The sequence below is a fragment of the Dermacentor albipictus genome, chromosome 1 (genome assembly GCF_038994185.2).
Source record: "Dermacentor albipictus isolate Rhodes 1998 colony chromosome 1, USDA_Dalb.pri_finalv2, whole genome shotgun sequence".
Lineage (NCBI taxonomy): Eukaryota > Metazoa > Arthropoda > Arachnida > Ixodida > Ixodidae > Dermacentor > Dermacentor albipictus.
The window spans coordinates 277,104,132-277,130,184 of NC_091821.1; the positions used below are offsets into that span (position 1 = coordinate 277,104,132).

Below are 26,053 nucleotides of genomic sequence, written 5' to 3' on the forward strand. Positions count from 1 at the left end.
TCTATATTAACAGCACACCTCACTAATACCTTCGAACATCCTTTCAACACGTGCATATTTTACACACTTATACAGCAACTGACTGAGCCCATTTACAACAATATTACATATTAGCACTAACAACCATTCAAACACTGTCTTTGCAGTCTTTCGCCATAACTAGCCCTTGCGCCACTAAAATCTTTATACGTACGTCACCATCACTGGCAATTTTCAAGATGCAACCACTCTCCAGCTTCATATCCAAAGCCACATTTCACTTGGCACGCAAATTGAACTGATCACATTAAAAGCAATGTAATCAGTAAGTGCTTGTGCTATTGAAAATCGAACCGCCATAAAATAATTAAGGAGTTCACAGCTACTTAATAAGCAAAAATCAATACACAAAATTTTCATGTCCATACCTGCCAACCTGAAGATTTGGAAATTTGTAAAACTATCGCAGAGGGGGGGGGGGGGCGGCAGCACTTTTTTTTTTTTTTCAAAAGGATTTAACTTTTGTGACAAGCTTACTCACGCTTTCACAACCGCAAGTGAAATCCGTGTCTTGGAGAGTAAAGAGCGAAAACCCCACTGGGGCACACAATTTATTTTTGCAATTATTTTGCTGTTGCCTACTTTGCCTGCTTCAGAAACTTCTCCGTGTAGGTTTGCTCAAAGCAAGTACCCCTCTGGTGCCCCTTGATCATCAGCAGACTTTCGAGTGTTTTCTCACACACAGACGAGTGAAACTCCGCTTGAGTTTTGTTCACAGTGCTGAATATTCTCTCACATTCAGCATTTCCGTAGGGAATGGACAGAATATACAGCATAACAGTTAAATTCTGTGGAACCAGAGCGATCCGTCAAAACTTTGAACACTTCCTAATTGCGACTACTGCAGGTCACACCTTGGCTCATTCTATATGTTGGCTGAAACCTGATATGCTTGCAAGTTGGCAAACTTGACTTCAAGTGCGTTGATTGCTTCTTTTGATTCGCCGCTCTGCTGGGGTAGGATGGCAGGGAATGCCATAATAAAATGATGCATGCTGTTGAATGAAGCAGTTTCCAGAGCTTGTATTTAAGCAACTTCAGCCAGCTTGAGATTGACGTCTTCTAGCAGAAATTTGTGGCGAATGTAATCACATGCTGCCGTTAAGTATAGACGTACAGCGGAGAAGGAACTGCTCTCTCTCAATGCAGCACAGTGTCTCAACCACAGAGTAGGTTGTGCTGCCAATCACTATGTCTTCATCACCTTTCTGGTTCTCTGCAGCTCCATAGTCAACTTCCAGCAATGAATGACATGCCTTGACAACACCTGGGCATACAAATCTAGTCAGGAGATCCTCGAAAAGGCGGTTCAAGAGGCCCCCCAGTACACGAATCTACCTGCCGTGGTTGCTCAGTGGCTATGGTGTTGGGCTGCCAAGCACGAGGTCGCGGGATCGAATCCCGGCCACGGCAGCCACATTTCGATGGGGGCGAAATGTGAAAACACCTGTGTACTTACATTTAGGTGCACATTAAAGAATCACGGGTGGTCAAAATTTCCGGACTTCCCCCAGAAAGTGGTTTTGGCACGTAAAACCTCACAATTTAAAGTACATGAATCTGAGGAGCCTGTGCCTGAAGAAAGCAATTTGCCTTCTCAAAAAGCCATTTAATATTTTGGAGAAAAAGACAGCATGCCCTGTTTAGCTCCAATGACAAAAAATAAAACAGGTACTTCTCACGGGTCATGTGGCTGGCTTCCACAGAATCCTTGGTATGAAGTTTCAGTTTTTTTGCTTGAGGCCCAGAATGAGCTCCTTTTCTCTTTAACGAGAGTTCATCGCCGTCGGTGCTTTTTTTCCCTGAGGCCTGCAGCACCCTTGTGAAGATGTGGAGCAGACTTTGGGGTCAGTGCAGGGTTCTTGAGGGTTTGTGAGGAAGTCTTTGGAATTTGGTACGACTCCAACAACAAGCTTTGCTTGTTGCACTGCTTTGTTTCAGATAAAAAAAACTGAGTAGCGATTTCCACTGGTCGAGCAGCCTCTTCAAACACTTTCGCATTGATAGCCAACATGTCGGCGAATGGTTCAACATCTTTCCGACCTCGGCGTCATGCATATTTTGGAACCGTAGTCGATCTTTCTGTTTTGAGGTTTTCTCTAGGTAAAAAAAAATATGTCAACGAAAGCCTCCTCAACCTTTACAAGAAGACACGAAGCTCCTTTTTGGGCGGCCAAGTTGATGAAATGGCACGGGCAACCAACCCCTATCAAACCTGGTTGAGCCACTCTCAATACAGTAGAAACACTGTTTTTCTTGCTGATCATGACATTGGCATTGTCTGAACACATAGCCAACAGGTTTCCAACAGGCAAATTCCAAGACTTCATCTTGTCCAGAACCAGATTTGCAATCTTGTGACCCGTCGCTTCCCCTTGGATTGTCCAAAGGCACAGAAGGCGGCTTTTGACTCTACCCGTTTCTTTAACGAAATACCGTATTTACATGATTGTAGGTCGTCCAATTTTTTCAAATTTGACAATCCAAAGTTGGGGGGTCGACTTAGAATCGAAACTGAACCGTGAACCCCTAGTAACGGCAAGAAAATCAAGAAATCAGGGACGCTATGACGTGGTTACACCTTTGTACCTAGGTTTCCATGGTTACGGTAGAACCGTAGCGCAATTTACCGTATTGCATGCATTTTGATGTCAATACAGGCGATGCCCACTTTGAAAGTTGGCGCTCCCAATCTGTGCCCATTGGCCACTGTACCTAGAGCGACAAACCTTCCGCGATCGAGTTCAGAAATGTATTGAACAATGTGATACGATCGTGGCTACGTTAGCACCGTGAATTGAATCAAGGAATTCGCTAATACTAATTTTATTATTAGAGACCAACAGAACACTAATTGAATGTGAGTAACGAACTCACGAAGTAAAGGAAATCATGTGCGGCCGATTTCGTCAGTCGCATGTAGCTTGTTTTGGTATCCCGCAGTGCGGCAGTGGCCACTTCCGGTTGATTGGATGGTCGTCATCTCGCAGTGAATGTGTTCTTGCGAATAAAGTTTCACGCTCAACCCACAGCGTATGGTTATTTCACGAGCTTGTACAGAAGCTTTTTTTTTTCTTCTTTAAAGAAACATTTACTGCGCGCAACGCGAGCGCAAGGCTCTTGTGGGAGCATCGATCATTGATGGAAAAGTCGCCGTTTGGGGGTATTGGTAGTTGGCGAAAGAGCTTCACTTTTAGATACGATCTTTTCGACGGCCACATGATTGTCAGTGCTTCTGTTGTGTCGAATCGTCGTGCCTGTCATGAGTGCCCCAAAGAACTGTCGGCGCTCGTTCACAGCTGCTTTCAAACGGGCTGCTATCCTCCATGCCGAGGAAACTAACAACTGCGCTGCAGGACGCAAGTCTGGAGTGAGTGAACGTGTGGTGCGGTAGTGGCGGCTTCAGTGCGAGGTAATTTCTTCATGCGACTGTACGCGCCGTGGTTTTTGCGGGCCTAAGTCCGGACACTTTCCGGAGCTGGAAATGAAGCTTGCGGCGTACGTGACGGATCTACGCGATCGATCACTGCTGGTCACGTGCGAAATGATCACTCAACAAGCCCATGTCTTCGCTTCGGAAGCAGGAATACTGAGGACTGAATTCAAAGCCAGCAGGGCCTGGGCCTCTAAATTTATGAAGAGGGCTGGCTTCTCCCTACGTAGATGCACCAGCGTGTGCCAGAAGTTGCCGGCGGCATACGAGGATAAGGTCCTCGTCTTCCATAGGCACTTACTAAAACTTGGAGACTCCCGACGGTATTTGCTCGGCCAGATCGGCAATGCCGACCAGACTCCCGTATACTTCGATATGACCAGTAACACAACCGTGAGCATTAAGGGAGCATGCAATGTAAACCTACTGACAACCGGCAACGAAAAGCTGCGTTTTATGGTCATGTTGTCATGCTTGGCGGATGACACCAAGCTTCGCCCGTACATCGTGTTTAAGAGGAAGACGATGCCTAAAGAAGTGCTTCCCAAAGGCCTTCTGGTACGGGCAAATGCAAAGGGATTTATGACGGATGATATGGTAGTGGAATGGTACCGTCTGGTGTGGCTCCCGAGGTCGGGGGCATCCCTCAAGAGAGACATCCCCAACCTGTTAGTGTTGGACTCTTTCCGGGGCCACCTCACCGACAAAATGAAAGCGGTGCTTCATAAGGAGCACACCGACATGCTTGTAATCCCCGGTGGCTTGACGAGGCAGCTTCAGCCGCTCGACATGGGGGTCAACAAGCCTTTTAAGGACCTGCTGCGCCGCGAATACAACGACTGGATTTCCAGAGGAAACACCGACCTTATCTCAAGCGGGCGTGTGAGGAGGGCCTCCTTGGCTACTGTATGTGGATGGGTCCTCTCTGCGTGGGCAGTGGTACCGCGCGATGTTGTGGTGTGGTCGTTCGCCAAATGTGGACTCTCACTTGACGACGACATGCTGTGGGACCGCAGCAGCTATGACGGCAGCAGCACCAGTGAGGACAACTCCAGTGACGATGAGTAGACATCAACCGTGGCAATAAATTTTTCTTGTGTGAAATGCGCTCGCATGTTTTTTTTTTAGGCATGTGATTTGGGGGGGGGGGGGGGGCGTCGACCTACATTCAAGTCGATTTACAATAGTGTAAATACGGTATGTTGCAACAATAGGGTAAAGCTGCATATACCTATTGTTACTGCCATCCACAGCGATCGAAAATACTTGCTGTTTTAGGGCATCGAGCAAAGCAGTCTTCGAGTTGGTGGCCATTTCCCAAACAATTGATGTCGTCTTTGTTCGTCCAGAGGTGTAGAACTTTGCTTTTTCGCACTTGGGGAACATCTTCCAGAAAAGCGGTCTAGCATGATTGCTGACACTGAGTGGGATGTTGTGTTCAACTAAAAACGCCGTGAAGAGGCATTCTGCACTAATCAGACCAAGGTCGTTGTCGCTGCGTACAAAACTTGCTAGGCTTAGCTGGCTATCCACTGCTTGCACGTATCCCTGAGGCTTTTTCGAAGCGAAGTGGACCTTGATGTCAGCCTTGCTGCCATGCGAGATGTTCACATCACAGGCACATGTGGTGCATAATCCGAACTTCTCCCCTTTCTTCGATGGCAGGAAGCAGGGAAATTCTGCCGTGTACAATTTCAAAAACACTTGTAAGTACTGTTGGGGCTTCGAGACTGCCATTGAACTGCGAAGCTGCTACAGGCCGGAGTCTCACTGCGTCTGACGCGGCTGATAGTCACACAAAAGGCGAGGCCAACACTGCAGTGACTGAAGTCCAAACCTGCACGCCCACGTGAACAAAGGCAACAGCATGGCAACAGGTTCGTGGCGGCGCTAGAGGTGCTATCGAGCTTTGGCTATGGATTCGTGACCCCCTAGTAGACGACAGAAGTCACAACAACCTTGCAGCTGCTGATGATGATACCACACATGTATTGCACTCTCGTGGCGGCGCAAGGTACCAGGATGTAGTTTTAGTACATTTTCACACTTTTTTCGCAAATAAAATTTTTCCGTAAAATTTCAAGCAAGATTCGGAAAACCGCAAGACTGCTCGAAATTCGTACATTTTACGGAAAGATCGGAAGAGTTGGCAGGTATGCATGACAGATATCTATTATTGAAGGAGACACCAGTAACTACTTCATATAGGCTTCTTATTTATTATGTGATCATTCCAACAAAGGAGTTCATGAAAACATGCCCAGTGACTTAATGTGTATTATAATTATATACATGCCTTCCCCCATACTAAGCATAATAAAACAATCAGGAAGTGCCCTACAGGCTATATCTTAGAATGCTGTCCACAACTTGCACACACTTAATTTGGTAAAATCATTATTAAAGAACAAAGAACGCTACTGAATGCATGTCTGAACATGTGCTTTTTTTGCCCATATTCCTTGGTGTTACATTTAAATTGACCCTAGAATGCAAGAACTTGCCTTGAATAAAGCATGGAGCTCGTCGCACATCTCTTGCACAAAGTTCATGTCCGAAAGCTGTGGTAGGACTAGGTCACGTGTCTCTGTAGAAAAAGGCACCTTGGCCATAGGCAGCCACGCCCAATGGTAAGGATCTGCAGAAGACAGTTTAGTCTTAGCAGCACGATGACATTATGATCCACTAAGGCAGAGTTTGATCTATAACAATCTGCAAGCCATAAACTCTAGTGTGCATATAAAAAACATGCATACACCAGTTTAATAATTAACACTTGTGCATCATTCCTGCGACAAACTTTCATACACAATGCACGTTGATCAGTAAAAGCTGTGTGGATGTTCTGTTACATGAAACACTGCCAGCTGGTGATAACAGTGGCCTTGAATTAAAGAAGAGTTAAATTATAGTACTTTATGCGTCAGAATCCTGACACGATTATGAGGCACACCATAGTGGGGGACTATGGATTAATTCTGACCACTTGGGGCTCCTTAACGTGCACCAAATGCACAGTACAGAAGCGTTTTTGCATTTTGCCCCCATCAAAACGTAGCTGCTATGACAGGGATTTCATCCCATTCCTTCAGGTTTAGCGGTGCAACACCAAAGCCACTACACCACCACGACGAGTGGTCTCAAACATCGCGGCAAGATAAATCGTATGTCATCTGTACCCATATAACTACTGGGGACCTGTGAAATCACTGCATTTGCACAGTCCAAAGTAGTCAGCACAGGTGACAAATCTCTTATGGCAAATTGCAATGGCAGATTTGGAGGGTTCCCAGAGCAACATATTCTGCTTTCTGGTGCATGACTGCTATAACAGGAGATCTGGAGTGCTGGTCACATGTTTCAATGCTGAAGTGAGAGTATCTGTTGAACTAGGATTATTTAGCGGAGAAGCCAAGAGTGCTCTACCAAAATCAGAAGACCAGCGGACTGGGACTACATGATATTGGGCAACTCGGGGCCAATTTAGCATGCATGTACTCTAGCCTCTTCGTTCCTGCAATGTGGAACAAAAAGGCATCTTGTAGCAGCTTTTGAGCAGAAAAAATTGTAGTAGACATCTCAGCTTTTATGGCAGGGCATTTTGCGTAAGTAAATGACACAAACAATATAATGCAAACCAGGGTTCTCTCCAGAGATTTTTGAGGGAATGGACATTTTGCGATTATGGTAGTGGGGGGTTGCACACGGGCAAAAAATTTTTCATTTTCAGTACAACCATTTGGAATGGCACATAAAACAATTCTGCATTCCGGACACATTAACAAAAGGAACGCATGCTAGTACACCATTTAACATTTTTGTTTTAAAGAAATGCATCAATTATTTTAACTGTCAAGTCCAGGCCCTAGGTAGCTGTGAATTGTAGAGTGCAGTGGCCAATTTGTCTATATTCAAGGGTGCAAAAACCAGCTACCTATGTTTTCAGCTTACCTATCTCGTCTAAAGTCCAAAGCAAGCATGGTGGCACCTTTAGGAAAGGCGAAGTATGGAAGAGCATAGGACAATAAACAAGTTTCTGTTTCTCCAAGAGAAACATGCGAAGCAGATCCATAATGAAATGTCATAAAATTTGCGTGACAATAGCCCTTCATAAGCTACCATTTAACATTAATTTGTTCATCTTAAAACTGCCCATTTCGGTGTTGAAAATGAGAAACCCAGTGAAAGGACCGTTTGTCTTGGTGCCTGCAAATGTGAAAGCCATTCATGAAATGATCATGGACGACCCCTGAAAATAATCAAGAGTATTGCTACATATCTGGGAATACCACGTGAGAGAGTGGGTGCCATTATCCACAACAAATTGGAAATCAGAAAGCTTGCAGCAAAGTGTATTCAAAAACTTGACAACTGAACAAAAGAGGAAATGTGCAAGACGTCCAGTTTTACCAGTTACCACTTGGTCCCAGCAAAGGAGTCAGACTTCTGGGACAAACTGGTAACTGCTGATAAAACATGGATCTACTGTTATGATCCAGAGACAAAGTAACAGTCTAAGGCAAAGGTTCTCAAACAATGAAACGTACTGGATTATGAAAAAGAAGCAGTGGGTAATCACTCACTGAGAAGACCTATACACATATATGTAGTGCGACGCAACTTGAGAAATAATGATATTGAAACAACCACGACTTTAGAATAATAATAATAATAATAATTGAATCGGCGCGATGGCATGTCACAAGTCACCGTCATAGGTGTCAAAGTCCCTAGTTATAATGAGATTTTTGAATAGCTCCGATAGTGTCTACACGTTTGCTGGTGTACTGTCAAATGCTCATATCCTGCGGTCTAAAGCTCACGGCACGGTGCGAAAATGCACTTGCTGCAAAAGCGAAACATTGTCCACAGACGTGCATGCAGATGCGTAGTTGGTCACCGCAAACCTGTGTAATCGCTACATTGAGGCTTCATTCTATTATGCTCTATTTGGTAATACAGACAGCCCACTGACTCGCTCTCAGCGAGTGTCGACGTTCCACGCAGAAAGCTTGTTCGGGTGACTGCACGCAGTGGGAGTTTACTGTACGTATTCGCTCAAAAGATAGTGTCTGTAAACGATTCTGTGCTTTCTGTTTGCCCAAGATTATTATTAAGACAGTAAAACACTTCCTTCGTTTCGAGAGTATTTACAGAAATGTCCAGGAGGGCTCCCATGTGGTGTTTTTATTGAGTGCTGACAGCCAAACCTATGTCGAGCACACCGCATTATATCTCACACTACGCAAGCGAGGTGCTTCTAACAGATGGCGACTCCGCAAGTCCTCGCCCCCAGAAGTGAGAAAGCCTGTGTGTGGGCCTCTGCTTCCGTCTATGATGACGATTATGATGATAGCGTGCTGTTGGTTTTGATTTCAGTTTCGCTAGCTGTGAAGCATCGATGGAAGGAGGGTTTCGCTCTCATACAGGCCCAAACTCGGAGCAATTTTCCGCTAAAACGACATTTCGGCACAGGATGGTGCAAAGAACCGTTCTCGGCTCAGTTTGGCGCAGCTGTTCCACCATTGCTTGCAGTTTTGAAGGCATGCGGCTGATGCATGCACCGAGTAAAAACGAAACTATTGTTTGCAGCAGCTACTGTGGACGAAACCGTAGTGGTTATCGACGTGATCATGGATGGCGATTATGCCGTTATGAAGGCACGCGATCTGCCGCCAACGTGGCAGCGACGCTTGGCGTTCCGAGTTGTCTCGCTCCATTTGATACTTCTCATGAAAATGAGCGTTCCGTTCAGTCGATTCAGTCTTTCATCGGAGGTGTCTGTGTTTCTTTGTGTCCCTGCCGGTCACGCTCAGGCATGTCGAATACGGAAGAGGAGCTACTGGTGACTGAACATTACAATACTAATTTGTTCTTTACTTGTGTGACGCCGACATGCCAGAAAGCAGACGAGGTATTGGGTGCGCCTGATCTGACGGTACAAGGACACTGAGAGCCAGTCACACTACTTCCGCGCCTGCACGCAACTCCTTGTCCTTTGAAATCGATGTTGGATTTGTCTTTATGTACAAACAGGCATACGCGCAACTGTTTCCAAAAAAGGCTTCCATTGCCAAGCCACTTCTTTCTCGGCATGTCGACAGCTGTATGGGCAGGCTTAATAAAAGTGGCCTTATTGGCAGGTTAAAACACGCTGACATGCTAGTTGTTAAGAATCCATGATAGAGTGTATAAGCGCGACTGAATGAGGATGTAGAAAGAAACAGATACACAGAGACAGCGCTTCACTTTCAACTATAGGTTTTATCTTCGCACGCATCAATAAATATATACCGTACGAGCGGAAACAAACGTGACAGCAAAAAAGAACATTCAGTGGTGCATTTCGATGAACCGTACACGTGTGCAAGGCATGGCGAAAACATATACTACAACGGGGTCAAGGATAAACCGAGGAATCGTATCTCCTTTTCAGATAGTGACACTGAAGGCTTGCTCACGCACCTTTCCTCTAATTTTGCAATTTCATAGGCCTCCACAATCTCTCTTGTCATTCTGCTATGAGCCCTATACAGAATCGAAGTACTTTCCAACCTGGGTTTGCAGGAACAATCTCGGCAATGAATACCTAAATGACCCGAGATTACCCTAGTGACGTTATATCGATCTTCTTTTAATCTCTCATTGATGCATCTGCCGGTTTGACCAATATACATTCTTCTGCACGAAAGTGGAATGGCATAGACAACGTTGCGAGTGCAGGTTACAAATTGTTTGCGATATTGAGTAGAACATGTGTGCCTTTTGTTATCATCTGTATTAAGCTGTTTGCATAGCTTCTGTAGACGCTCAGGGGCAGAGAAAACCACGTCCACCCTCGATTTCGCTGCTATTCTGAGATGATGTGAAATGCAATGAATGTATGGTACCAAAGCAACTTTCCTTGCTCTAGCATTGGCACTGCTTCCATTCGATGCGTTTTTACATTTCCTGCTTAAGCCCTTCGTGACAGAGGTGAGCATACGCATCGGGTAACCACAATCCGCCAGGTGCTTGGCCTGATCTCTGAAACTGGCTTCCACTTTGTGGTCACATGACTTCGTCAGAGAATTATTGAAACACGATGTTACTACTGCACGTTTTAAAAGTTTTGAATGAGCAGAATGAAATGGTAGGACTGGCTTATTGCCTCTCGGCTGATAACTCCAGCATGCCTTTCGTGGGGAAAAGTACAATCCCAAGTCTAAAAACCTTATGAAATTGTCTATGGGGACTTCATGTGTCAACAAGAAAGGGGACAGCACTTCAGTGAACGAGGTTACAGTTTTGGAAACCAGAGAGTTAAAAGTGTTTGATTTGTTATTCAAAACAATTAGAAAATCATCAACAAATCTAAACACTTACATGACATCGGTGTTATTTTTCAGGCGTTTGTCAAGAACCTGGTCACGGTTAGGTATTGGCAGGACATGGCCTCCGAGATTTCACGGTGTCACTGCTCGAGCTCAGAGGTCATTCATTATGATCCTTTGAGTGCATGACAGGTGGCACCACGAATGCGCGGCTCGCTTCTGATTGGTACTCGTTTTGCAGCTGCTGCGCAAAATTGGTCTCGCACCCATTCAAGCAGTTGCCGCACGTTATTGCCACTTTTTGTGGATCTTGTCATTTGCGACAGCATCGCTCATCGTACACTGCGTGTCGAGCCTGTTTTTGTCGCTAGTGCGCACATACCTTTATGCGCGGCGATAAACGCAATATAGGCTATAAGGGCACAATTAGGCACAATGCATTCCTGCGTTGCTGTCAGTCGCATATCATGTACAATTTAAGACGAAGCTTTAGCTCGGGCCCAACTCCAACGCGGCCTATTCAATTACATGTTTATTTATTATTTGAAAAATACTTTCAGCCTTATACAGGCCATTACAGGGAGTGGGCGGGTCGGTACACGTAGGAGTACAATTTATCAACTATATATCAGTAATCATAACCGATACAACAGCAATCGATACAAAATCCTATACAACCGATAACAAACAAAGTGTAAGCCTCATAAGTAAGCATAAAACATAAGTAGACATAATATAACCAAGTATAACACATCAATGTTATAGCATAAGAAGGTATTCCTCTACCCTTTCCACAAATTTCTCTACGCTATCCATGCCAATAATTTGTAATGTAAAATGCAAGAATGTTTTTCTAAGATAACCTCTGGAACGATTTTACTGAAATTTTTTGGATTTTAGAGAAAAAGTTAAATTCTAGTGACTGCTGGAAGCGGAATTTCTATTTAGATCCTGAATTTTGTTAAAAATATTTTCAAAAATTCGGAAGTCTGAAAAAAAGAAAATAGAAGCACGAAGTTTACAAATTCATAGCTCTGCATCAAGGACATACAGGGTCTGTCCTGAAAGTAATGTCAGTGAATTTATCGTGACCTGACTGTACGTCGGAGCGCGGTCTAACCAGTTGAAACTGGTAGTGGGGGATCCCAGCTAAGCATCGCTCCATCGCTCAGTGTACTCCGAGCATCGGAGAGTGTAGGACGGGCCTGTCCATGAGCATTGTTTTTTATTCTTGTGCAAGTGAAAATGCTGCGCTCGTTAGAACAAACATTTGCGATCAAGTTTTGCATTAAACTTGGCAAGACCGCTGAGGAAACTGTTACTATGCTCAAGACTGCTTACAAAGAACATGCCCTGTCAGATCGGCAAGTGTTTCGGTGGCACAAGGCCTTTTTCGAAGGCCGGGACAAGGTCGACGACGAGGATCGCACCGGACGGCCATCCACGACCACCATGGCTGACAATGTGAAGTGAGTGAAGGAACTGTTGAACTCAGGCCGACGATTAAGTGTTCGTTTAATGGCCGACACAGTAAATATTCCGAAAACTCAAGTTCATGAAATCGTTACAAACGATATCTGCATGTGGAAGGTGTGCACAATAATGGTTTCAAAAGTGCTCACTGATGACTAAAAGTCACAAACGTGCCAAGAAAACCTCGACATGTGCAAACGTGATCGAAAATTGTTGGACATCATTACAGGTGGTGAGACTTGGCTATTTGAATATGATCCGGAGACCGAAAGGCAATCATCGGAGTGGCACACGCAGTCGTCCCCTCGCCAGAAGAAAGCCAGGATGAGCAAATCAAAGATCAAGATCATGCTCATAGTTTTTTTGACATCCACGGACTGGTTCATCATGAGTTTGTAGAACCTGGAACCACTGTGGACTCCAAATTTGATGTTGAAATCCTCAAAAGACAAACGCAAGGTTCAACGCATCCGGCCGGACATCGCAGACAACTGGAAGTTGCACCACGATAATGCGTCGGTCCACAGTGCCTTCATCGTCACCGACTACCTGGTTAAAGCAGGCGTGCCAACGATTAAGTGTCATTTGCCATTGTCATTGTCATTTAAGATCCCCCAGCCGCCGTACAGCCCGGACTTGGCTCCCCCCGACTTTTTTCTGTTTCCACGCCTCAAAACACCCCTGAAAGGCAATCATTTTGGGACAGTGGATGGGATTGATCAAGGCAGCTTGCACCACAGCATTAAAGGCCATTCCGGAGGAGGACTACCACAACGCATTCGAGAGCTGTAAGTCCCGCTGGAGCCGATGTATCGATGCAAAAGGAGAGTACTTTGAAGATTTTTAATGGCCTTACTGACATTACTTTCAAGCCAGACCTTGTATATCGCGGTTATGTAAATGGCATGCATTAGATCATTGAAAGCGGACAAATTCTATGTGTCATTTTATATCTTATGTGAATTTGTTACATTGTTTACAAGGCTTCTGCAAAAGCTGTATTTCCATATTATTAAATTTTTTGAGATTCAAGTATAACATACCAATGTTGTCTGCTTTAGATGTACTATTACATACAATTCACAGAATTGCATTATAATTTTTCGTTGCCTAGTTACTGAGTTAACTTGATAATTTTGTTTTTAAAGCTTTTCGATTTTTGCAAATTTTTAATAAATAATAGATGACCTAAATCAAAAATTCGAAACGAACAGTCACTAGATTAGGTTTTTCTTTTTAATGCAAAAACCTCATCAAATTTGGTGCAGTGGTTGTCGAGAAAAACTAATTCTCCTTTTACATATATATATTTAGATAGGAGCACCCAAGCTAAAGCTTCCTCTTAAAGAAAATTTCCACTGAAGACTATTGCGATGCGGACTCCGCTGCTTTGTTTCGGTTGAACGCTAACTCCCTTTTGATCTTTTATGCCGCATATTTGCAGTGCTCTGCACTTACCCGCCGTGGTTGCTCAGTGGCTATGGTGTTGGGCTGCTAAGCACGAGGTCGCGGGATCGAATCCCGGCCACGGCGGCCGCATTTCGATGGGGGCAAAATGCGAAAACACCCGTGTACTTAGATTTAGGTGCACGTTAAAGAACCCCAGGTGGTCAAAATTTCCGGAGTCCCCCACTACGGCGTGCCTCATAATCAGAAAGTGGTTTTGGCACGTAAAACCCCATATATTATTATTATTATTAGTGCTCTGCACTTGCCGAGCTACCATTCCAGAACCATCTGGGTTGTGCACAGGGTTGCCAGATGCCTCCAACAAAAAATAGCCAAATGACCTTAAAATGTAGCCCAAAAATTGCCAGACCCAAATTTTTCGTGAATGAAAAGTAGCTGAAGACAGCCAAAATGTTTGATGATGTTCTGCAGGTGTTTTATAGATGGCGTCCAAATATCGCCGCGTATTTCCGGCTCCAAAATTACTTCCGGCACATACAACCAGCAAAACACTGGCCTCAAGATCTGCGTAAAGAATTCTAGTGAGAGCTGCGACTCAGATGAAGATTTGGACACCACCTATTGTTACAATGAGCCGAGGGATTTCTTTTCGGATTTACTCATGACACTATTGGCATTTACTGAGCCACGTTCCGAGCTAACTTTAGTTCACACCTCACTTTACCCGAGACATTTTTCTATAACAGTCGGGCAAAATATTGCCAGCTCCAACCTTGAGGATCATCTTCAGCTGGTCACGATTGAGTGCCCAAAAGGCGGGCCAAACCGAAGGCATTTTGGAATAGAGATGTCTTTCCTAAGCTTGATTCAGAAAAAAAAACATGTTATTCCCCCCCCCCCCCTCTCTCTCAATTTTGTATTTTTTCATAAAAGCAGCACGACGCTGAGTTAGCAAATGCTGCCGCTTGGAGGCACACTGTACTCTGGAGAAAACTTGAAACCTTCTCGCATTTTCTTGTGCGAAGAAGTGGTAGTTGTGACTGCAATTTGCCTTCGAGTAGGAACAAACAGAACAGAATGCGTTGCCGGCCCATAACAGAAGAGGTGAATTAAAGTTTGTAGTTTTAATTGCCACCTGGATTACAGTGCTGGCAATAATCCAGGTGGTATTAGTATCAAAAAGAGCTGAACTGCCCAATATTTAAACAGGCATTCGCTGGCAAGATTTGTGCAATATGAAAACATGTACAAAAGTTTCTGTGAATGCAGGTATGAATGCGTGTGTTGCCAATTTTCTAATGGGGGGCTGTGTACCTCAATTTCAGTGCGACTTGAAAAAAAAAAAAAGAAATATAGTTCCACTAAGGAACACACAAAATTGATTTTATGGGCCGCACACATCTGTCATGAAGTTAAGTACAAAGTAAACCCCTTTGCCTAACAACTTTAAGCACAAGACATAAGAATAGGAAGTCAGTAGAACACCATATATACCTTTACAAACTGGCAATAACTCTTTGCTCAACCACCACTGTGATGTGTGCAAGAATAATAAAATATGGACATATTAACAGTACAACAAGCACCTATTATGTATATCGCACGCAGTTTTTTCTCTCATCACAGCTGGAAAATATGCGTGAGCAAATACAACGTAATGACTAGTAAGATGAACAAAGAGGAATCACAATCATCATAAAGTATGTGCATATAAAAGGTAAGCCATAATTGCAATTACTCGTACGCACATAGTTTGAAGGGAAAAAAATTGTCGCAGGAGTACAGTATGAAAACCGACGAGTTATCAAGGCAATCACTCAGTGACCTTTGGTGAGCAATTGTCTTGCCATGGTCACTGTGGACAAACATCCTTTTTATATATTTACAGAGCTTATCTTTGTAATAATATGCAATGCTCAAGAAGTACCATGAAAAAATCGCAAGTGTCACGCAATACAAAGCCACTTGACTAAAACAAAAAACGAAAAAAAGACATTGCACAGAGTCCCAGTTGATACTTCTCACACCAGGGATTTACGCAACTAGATTAACTATACAATCTAGCCCCATTTGAATTAACTTCTACGGCCAAGAACTGCTTTAACTGCAAGAACTACCACTGCCAAGAGCTACCATAAGAACTGCAGAGCTGAAACGTGACAGGAATTGTTCATCTGGCTCAAAATCTTTGCAGCAGTCCCCACTCTCAGTCAGACCAAACCTAACGTGAAGGAGAGCTTGCAGTGTCTCATTCGACGTGCGGTTTCTTAAATCATTCTTTGTTAACAAAACCTGGCTGAACACGCGTTCGACTGCTGCGTTCAAAGGAGACAGTGCAAGCAGGGACAAAGCGAACTCAGACAGCAGGGGGAATTTTTCTCGTATAAAGAGACTTGCAGATTTTTTCGTGAAGTTACTGAGTAAATTAATAATATGGTGATTTGTGGGAAAAGCAAGCAATAGGCTTTAATGAACCCTTGATAAACATTGAAGGAACATGGGCAAAAATGATGTGCCACAACATGTGTGAAATACTTCAGCTGTTGTGCAAGTCCACATAATAGTTTGCTGTATGGCAGCTGGCACGGAACATGTACTCAACAGCTGTCAGTCACACTGTTTTTCTTATTGAACCACGTGTAAACCGGCAGCAGATGGCGCTGAAATCAAAGCAAAAAGAAGAGAGCTTAGTGCTGGAATGAGTTACCAACATGGCAGCCGTGACATAACGCCATCCTCCAAGCACCGGCATTGCCTAAAAACACAGCCTTCATAATTGGCTACATATCTTTCTAGCAGCAATGAGCTTTAGGTTTTCATAAACCAGCGTTCCTGGATTTTGTCAGTGTTGATGTGGTCCTCGGGACTCCGAAGTCCTCGAGACAAAAATAGCCCAAATATAGGCATGTAGTCAACTTGGAATTTTCGACGCCAACCTGCATAAAAAGTAGCCGAATTTGCCTTCGTTGTGCTGCTCCTGCATTTATTTTTTAATCCTCCGACATATATGTCAGCGTGCACGCTAGCGGCACCTATTAACAAACAGCAGAAATGCAGATGGTGTTAAGTTACGGCCTCTGAGATTCCAGTGCAAAACTTAGGCGCACTGACCATATACGGAGGCTGGGTGGCTACAAGCTGCTAGTAGATACCATATTGCGCAGTTCGCGCGTTTCTGTGATGTCCATTTTGGCATTCAGGCATGGGTAATGGAGGTTCCTTGGATCGAGCGCACCTCGTGTTCGCCATCTTAGCCACATGCCGAATGCGGAACCCACTTTGAAAATCCATGGTCTAGAAAATAGAGGCGCAGTGGTTCACCCAGGCCCAAAATATTTCATGTGCAAAGGTTGATACAGAAGCTAAAGGCAACAGCTTTTTGTTTTGGAATAAGAAGGTATTTCTGCTGGGCTACCTCTAACAGGGTTTAACAATTAGTGCAGAATATTACTGTGCTTTACTGACGAAGCTGAGGCAAAACAAGAAGAAAATGGAGGAGAGCTCTTCAAATGTGCCATACTGTTGCATGGCAATGCCGTGTCACACACTGCAGGTGACACAATGGCAAAAGTGACTTCCTTAGGCTTTCAAGCGACTCCCCATCTAGCCTATTTGCCCGAAATGGCTTCTTCTATTAGAGCACTGCATGGGCTGGTTTTTCAGGCCTGGGCTCAGCCTGAGCCCAAAACGGATTAGCATGACCCGGCCTGGTTCTGTTCGACGCATTATATGAAGCTAGGTCGAGTTTTCGGTTATTGTGAAGATACTGCCATCAGATCAACGGGTGTCAGACGCTCTTCAAGCCGCATCAAAGCAGCTTTTTGCACTGCATCCCCTCCTCCTGGCTACTTTAACTGTATGGGAAATAAACATTTAATTTCATTGCTAGCTGAACAGGCACAAATTATTATTAGAATATTTGGTATGAAAACACACATATACAATGTACCGTTAGGAAAATAGGGAGGGATCAGGCTGGCAACAGCCTCTGGAAGAGGCACAACGCCTGCTTACATAAAGCGAGGAAGATATAGAAAAGTACATCCTTTGATCACCATGCTCGTGCTTTAAACTGATAACGACTGTACCACATTTTCTAAATAGTTGTGGCAATATAATGTAGCAAAGGCATAGGTGAACAATCCCATACACACTGCCAGCCATTTTATGTCACTTTTAAATCTCATATAACCATTGGGATGTACAGTGATGGAACTCAAGCCAATAAATTTGCCGCAAATATAAATTTAGATACGGTGGTCCATTGGCTTTCAGGAACACCATAATACAGTAAAAGCTCGTTAATTCGAACCGCAAGGGGAAGACGCTTCAGTTCGAATTAACGAAAGTTCGAACTAACGAAAGTGAAGGAGGGCAACAGTACACTGCGATTTGGAAGCAGTAGGGCATGTCAGAAATTTGGCGCGTCAGAAAGTGATGGCGTGTGCCGCGGGCACACGCCATCTTCAAGTCGAAGCTCTGGGTCCGACTGTGCCACACCACCGATATCCACCGAAACGAACGTTAGCCGAGGCTTAACACCATCACAATGAATCGCGACGGCCGATACCTCCTAAGCTGAAAACAGAGGTGCACAACCGATGAAGACTGCCGAGACAAAGACGCTGAACATGTGAAGGTGGCGAAGGCCCTCATTCGTTGGTTCTTGATTGCAAGTGCAGCTGCGACGTACTTGATTCGCTGTGTTTTGGAGCTTGCCGTGCCATCTCCACACAACATTAGCAGCTGTACAAGATTTGCAAAGCCTCCGAGATTCGCAACGGGCAAGAAGTCTCGGAGGTTACGTAGAACAGAGAGGCGGCAGCCGCCGCTGCCTTCTGGCTGACCTCGCGTCGGTTAGATTTTTTTCCGATTTTGCCTTCTCTCGCCGTTCTCTCCGTTTCTGAGGCAATACAGCCTTGTGTGTAGGCAGTAGGCGCGCTTCTCTGGCCGTGTGTCAGGCGAGCGTAGTTCGAATTATCCGTGAGGGAACCTTCTCGCGTTCGAATTAACGGACTTTTTTATACATAGACTTCTGTGGAGCTTGGCCGGACCAAATCGTACAGTTCGAATTATCCATAAATTCGAATTATTGAAGTTCGAATTAACGAGCTTTCACTGTACATAGCCAGCTTTTTTCATTAGACTGAAATTGGTAATCCGCAAGGCTAACGCTCATGTGAAATATTATTTTCACACAGAACATGGCATTTTTATTGCTTTATTCGGCTTCATTATACAGTCTACGCTTGTTACAACAGACCCACGTACAACAGACTTTCAGATATGACTGACCATATTTCAGCCTTAGTTTGTTCTACCTATTTGATTAATGCAACGAAGTTCGCTTTTAGCGGACTGCGCTACAACGGACTACGAGCTACAGCAGACAAAATTAGTGGCAATTTTTGTCAAAGTCAGGCATATAAAACGGACTTTTGCCATGTCAACACCTGCTGGCAACTGACTTGTGAGGGTCAGCCGATGATCACGGCTCAATATCCTGCGTGCGTAGGAGGGAACAAAGCAGGACGGAAGTGCGTCGTCTTTCGTGCATGAGGCACAGGAGGGAGGCGAGGGGAAAAGGGGCGGGGGGGCAAGTTCTAGTCCAGTGGCTGCCGTCAAAGGGACACTAAAGGCAGATACAGAGTCGACGTGGGCTGTTTAAATACCATTCTAGAAACCTCACAATGTTTGTTTCGCGCAGTTTATGAGAAAATTGCATCTGAAGGGTCTGAATGCCTTTTTCGAAATTCAAATCTCCAGCCATCCAACCGGGGAGTGGCGACGTTACATACGCAATCACCACCCTCCGATACTTAGCATAGTAACTGTTTGCTGCCGTTGGTGACTAAAACGGCGCCTGACAAAAGGTGGTACCGAGCCGAGACAGAGCGGTGGATTTGCCACTGCAGCTGCTTTTTGGTCAAGTGGCGTAGACCATTCCGGCATCCCACAACATCACATGGAAGTTGAATTCTCTGCCACTTGCAGTTTGTGCGAGTTTTGCGAGGCAGCAAAACCGCACAGCACTATGCAACAACAAAACTAGTGAAACACGAAAGCGTGGGCGGTGCAGAGTCGAGTGAAAATGAAACCTTTCGACCGCTTTGTTGTCATAAGTAATTTCATTAGTTCTTTTTAATAAAATGAAATAGAACTGGACAAGTAGGAGTTTATTTTGTCTTATAATACAATACAAGGGTGCTTTTTGCAATGAAGGGTTGAGTACTAGTGATAGAACTTGGGAGTGCTTTTGTCATCAGGCAAGTACTTGAATGTCCTGGGGGAGGCTTTAACCATGCCCTGCATTTACCTCAATTTCTCGATTATTAAGGCTCTGTTCGCAATAATATTGACGCCTTAGAGATTCTCGAGCACTAATCTATCACTTTAGCTTGCCTTATGTTTGCCTTCACTTTAGTTTGACTTATGTTTGCCTTTAGTGTCCCTCTAATGGCGTGGCCGTGCAGGCTCCGGATCTTGAAAGCGATCTGCGATGTGAACAAAGTGCGTCCAGTGCTGGTAGCTGCGTATGTGCTGTGCTTTTGACATTTAGTTCACATTGAAGTGAGAGACAGCACGAAGGTTAATTCGTTCGCTGCGGCTGCTGCGCTTACCTTGCTTAATTGGTTATCGCAATCGATATTTCGCCTTTCAGGCAAAACTGCGACATTTTTGTTCGTTTCTTACCTTGGACGTTCGTCACTCATTCTTTGCAATAAAGTTAGACATCACGACGAAAGTTTCCAAAGTGCGGCGTTTCGGGTATTATGGTCTTCGAATAAAACGGCCATTTTTTGTCGGATTATCAGAGTTCGCTGTGACGAGAGTTGACTGCAATGGTTTTCAGCCGACAATTTAGGCATCCTTGTTTCGCAATATATGCAAATTTGGACTCCGTTTACTTTTGTTACAGTACAGCGCATGTACAACGCAGGCAACTTAGCCTTTTCCCCCTGTCAGATTGGAATAGGATCTCCTTGTTTGTTCACATAAATTCGCAGGGAACTCACCTAGTGCTAGAAAAACACAATGCTGCGAACACAAGGGGTGAGCCACTTAACGTGTGAAAACAGCATTCAAAAGAAAAATTTTCCGAAACAAAATTTTCTGCATTCTGTTTTCTTTTCCACAACTCTCTCACCAATGTTGAGAAATTTTGTAGCATCCGCGTAGACTTCAAGTATTTGCCTAAGAACAATGGAGACTTGAAAGTCTAATTTCAATTAGTTGGACTAATTGTGCAATAAACTAAGGCAGAATTTCAACTCACCTGAACAAATACATGAAGAAAAATAATGGAAACCAGTAGCGAGTTGCACTATGCTTTAGCACACAGAAAAAAAAAAAAAATTGATTGAACTTTTCAGAACTTATTTGCTACCACTTTAAGTACTCTAAGAATTTGTTCAAAATTCATGTAATTCTTTGTTTTTCCATTAAGGCATTTACGAGGAAACCCATACGAGGAACCCGTATGGGTTTCCTTTGTAGCAATTGCTACGAACAGGTGGATGTCTCATTTTCCCTTTATTCATTACTTCTCTCCACCTTGCGGGTTTCCGCAGAACTACTACGTCAAACTCTTGCCTTTGCTTCGTGTTGTCGACAAATTCGACTTCGCCCTGCCATCTGCTAGCCGCCTGGTTAGCTCAGATGGTAGAGCGGCTGCCCCGGAAAGGCGGTGGTCCCGGGTTCGAGTCCCGGACCAGGACGAATTTTTCTTCAACTATGAGGCTTTTCTTTCGAGGAACCCGTATGGGTTTCCTTTGTAGCAATTGCTACGAACAGGTGGATGTCTCATTTTCCCTTTATTCATTACTTCTCTCCACCTTGCGGGTTTCCGCAGAACTACTACGTCAAACCCTTGCCTTTGCTTCGTGTTGTCGACAAATTCGACTTCGCCCTGCCATCTGCTAGCCGCCTGGTTAGCTCAGATGGTAGAGCGGCTGCCCCGGAAAGGCGGTGGTCCCGGGTTCGAGTCCCGGACCAGGACGAATTTTTCTTCAACTATGAGGCTTTTCTTTTGAGGAACCCGTATGGGTTTCCTTTGTAGCAATTGCTATGAACAGGTGGATTTCTCATTTTCCCTTTATTCATTACTTCTCTCCACCTTGCGGGTTTCCGCAGAACTACTACGTCAAACTCTTGCCTTTGCTTCGTGTTGTCGACAAATTCGACTTCGCCCTGCCATCTGCTAGCCGCCTGGTTAGCTCAGATGGTAGAGCGGCTGCCCCGGAAAGGCGGTGGTCCCGGGTTCGAGTCCCGGACCAGGACGAATTTTTCTTCAACTATGAGGCTTTTCTTTCGAGGAACCCGTATGGGTTTCCTTTGTAGCAATTGCTACGAACAGGTGGATGTCTCATTTTCCCTTTATTCAAAATGATCATGCACAGGCAGTCTAAAGCAGCACATCAGTGACCGCTGTTGAAAATCTACACATTTTTGTGCAGCAACAAAATATTACCGACGACTCTATTTCTAGACACATCTGCCGCTCTTGAAAAATGTAACAAGCTATACCAAAACCCCTCCCATTGATTATCTTGTGGTGTACGCGAAGGATAGCTTGGATACCTGAAGACAGTCTAGTGAATTATGTTGAAGCAAGTCTCGCACCAATCAAGTAGTTTCCAATCTCTTTAGCGTGATTTCAATGCAGATACCTTTGTAACTCTTCATCATTTTGATTTGACTCTGTGATGTCTAGTAACTCCTGAAGTTTGCCTTTTGCCACCACTCCCAACCAGCCCAATGCGCTTTCCCTTGTTGATAGGTAAGGCCACTGTCAAACTCACAGCGCTACCTCCGTTGAACGTCAGGTCGTCCATCTCACGCCTGAGCACAAGCACCTCCAGGAATTTGAGGTCTTAACCTGGGAACAACGTTGACCATAGTTTTTTAGTGTCGCGAAGATGAATTCCTCCATAACCCACCTTAAAGTGACTGTCGAAGTTTTTGCGATAAACTTTTCCGCAATGTAGCAACCACATAGTGACACACTGTGTTGACCAAGACACTTTTTAGAATCTGCAGTGGTCGTCCCGAGATTGCTAGTGCTTTGGCTATATATGGCATACACTGTCTTTGTGATTGGGCTGCTCTGTTATGATCATCGCTGGACAAGGTTATCTCATGACGGTAGGACACTGATGGCACATGCAGCGACGATGATGATATTATGAAGGAATGACGCCGATAGAATGATGAATAGATTACGAGGACAATGGCACGATGATGGGATGATTCTGAAGTGATGATAAATAACCATGACACAATTACAATGCCATGACGATGGTGGCATAATCACGATTGATTTACGATACACGATAGCACCATTATAACAGCATGAAGGAGAAATTATGTTGCTGGGACGAAGAAGGCGGTATGACGACGACGGCAAGACAACAATTGGATGACATTTCTGAAATGATGGCGAGGTATCACGATCGCAGTATAAAAACAAACGCATGACGATGACCTTATGTCGACGACACAGTGACAACGACAGCATGATTATGATAGAATGGCGTCGATGGAACTGTGAAGGGGGTATGATGACAAGGGGATGACAACAATTTGACGATGCCTCTGAAATGACGATGGCAACGGCAGCGTTACAAGAACATGACTACCTAGAACGGGATGATCATGACTGTATGACGACGATGGAACTACCATGACCCTGATGACGTTCCTAGTGGCTCAAATTAGTAGACAACAATTGGGCCACATGGTTTAAGATTAGATTAGATTAGATTAGATAGATTAGATAGATTAGATAGATAGATAGATAGATAGATAGATAGATAGATAGATAGATAGATAGATAGATAGATAGATAAAAAGTGCCTGAAAGAGGCAAAGAATTCTGATTGCATTAAAAACCGGTGCGTACGATGGGCGAGGTTGATCACTGGTGTGGGAGGCAGTGCGAAGAGGTAGCCGCCATAGCCGTGGTTTATGTAGGCTTGCCAGCCATGGTGCAATGGGATCTCAGGAGCATCCGACACTGCAGCCACTCAGGTCGAGCGTGTTAGCGTGTTCTATTCTCGCGCTACCTGCACGTGAGCACTTCTTCTTTGCCTGCTTTGGAGCCAATAGTTGCGCCGCTACACTGGTATCATTTTCTTCATGGCTGAAGAGTGCTGCGAATGTGCACTAATCTGCAGCGTATTGCTGCTGTATCGTGGTCTGCCTGCCTCGACTTTCCCATAAACCAACAGACACCACTGACCTAAAATTTGCATAAGGCTGCACGTTTTTACAGACTTCATTTTTGTGGAGTTGCAAATAGCATGTCCAGGCCTAATCCGGGCCCGAGTCAACAATTGCTCACATGGCCTAGACTGCGCCAGGGTTTTCGGGTCGTCCATTGTTCTACCTTCTATCATTTTCCCCTCGATTTATATAAGGGGCGTGCGAATAGCGATTTTTCAGTCCAAATGAAATACAAATCGAATAGTGCCAGAAGCGAAACGAATCAAATATAGAAAGTTTTCTAATAGTGTTGAACAGCCATTACTACAATTAAGGTGAAACAATCTTTACCTCCTACACCCTTAAAAATTGCAACCTTTGGGTCATATCTTGCCACACAACAATAATCGTCATCTCTCCTGTCCGCATTTCCTTTCTTTAATGCTGCGACCCCGGTACTTCAGGGTGTCTACCAAGTTGACATTTCGAAATTCCCTGAGTTTTCCAGGTTTTCCCTTAGCACCTTTGCAAATTCCCTGAATGAGCCAGAACTTTGTTTTATGTCAAGACAGGCTGACACCACGTTGCCCTATGCTGTCTCTCTAGTAAGCATGTTAAAACAAAAAAATGACTTAATCCAGTTTGAATAGTAGGTAGTAATAACTATTTTATTTAAAAAGAAAACAGAAGGAAGGTGTTAGTAAAACGCACAGTGAAAAAGAATGGTAAAACTCATTCCAAATTGAGTCAAGCATTTTCAAATATGAATGAAAAGGAGATGCACACATAAGTAAATATTTTTGAATATGAGCTATTTCTATCAACTGATAGCAAGCTCATCGGTATGAGGCCTGAAATTTGTCACAACTAAGATTTTCTCCCAGCAGCTGAGAAATTAACCTCAACTGTCCTGACATACCCTCAGCCCGTACACATTACCTCAGTGTTGAATTTCACTGCTTTAAAGAGTTCATTTTGGTTTGGATGAGTGACCCCTGCACCTTGGCATCAGCCAACACTTTTTTTTTTTGAGCTGAAGCTACTTCAAAGAGGCAACGGCATGCTTCCTTTCTTGTTAACCCTTTGAGGGTCAATAACGTAAATATACGGCACCGCGACCAAGTCCAAAAATGGTCGATGCCGTATATTTACGGCACCGGCTGTACGTTTCAAAAGCGCAATGACGTAAATATACGGCGCCGCGAAAAAGTCCAAAAATGGTCGATGCCGTATATTTACGGCACCGGCTGTACGTTTAAAAAGCGCGCCAATTTTCTAACTTTTCTGTCATGTGCTGCCACTATGTGGGAATACAGGGAATTGGCGCGCCTCCCTCTCTCGGTTTTCGTTGCACAGTTTGTTTTAGCGCTAGTTCGCTCCCGCACGTCTATACACTACTGCTCGCGCATTGGTGTGCGTGCAGGAGGATGGCGGTTTGGGTTTTGTTTTCACAGGCGACTTCGGCTTCTTGTGCTTGAAAAACTGATGGCTATCTCTTTACTAATCGCTCAAAAGGCGACCGCTTGTTTCTCGCTCATTTAGTGCTCACAGGGGTGCGCATAGGAAGGATGCACCGCCGTGCATGCATTTCTGTAGCTTTTTTTTTTTTTTGAGACTCGCGAAAACTAATTGCCTCTGGTTGGCGATAAGATGAAAATTAGCAGAAATTTGTCAAATGTTTTGCTTTTTCGACGGGCACACAACCACACAGTTTTCTTGAGCGCGTGCACCCACACAGTTCGATTACGCTATGGATGTACATATTAGTATAAGAGCAGGAATATTTGAGTCTTGCGAAATATTCTTGTGCGCGCCTTTTTAAAGCCTTCAACTATAATGCACCAAATTTTTTATTCTTATAAGTTTATTTCCTTTTTTATTGTTGTTACTTGTGAATGAAGAGTACATATATACCAACGCAAAGTATTTTTTTCGAATTAAGTTCCTAAGAAGAATTGGAATCAGCAATAAAAAAAAATCAACCCTGGGCGGTCACATATGGCGAAAAAAATCGACCCTCAAAGGGTTAATTCCTCAGTGCGTCGGTCCTTTCTGTTTTCACCCTTTTCTGCCCCACTTTCACCCCAGGGATCATTTGGAGCATCCTCTTGGTCAGTTGTACAGTCAATGTCCGATTTTTCGGACGCCCTAGGGGCCGCAAAAACAGAAAAATAAGGCAGTC

General features: G+C 44.3%; 1 protein-coding gene across 1 annotated transcript in view; it reads right to left on the reverse strand.

The window, feature by feature from the left end:
* Pi4KIIalpha (phosphatidylinositol 4-kinase II alpha) overlaps positions 1 to 26,053 on the reverse strand; it is a 92,615-nt gene that overhangs the window by 27,513 nt on the left and 39,049 nt on the right. The window contains exon 7 of the mRNA XM_070531329.1: positions 5,977 to 6,110. Within this exon, the coding sequence (XP_070387430.1) occupies positions 5,977 to 6,110 (134 nt within the window). The remainder of the gene's footprint in view (positions 1 to 5,976; positions 6,111 to 26,053) is intronic.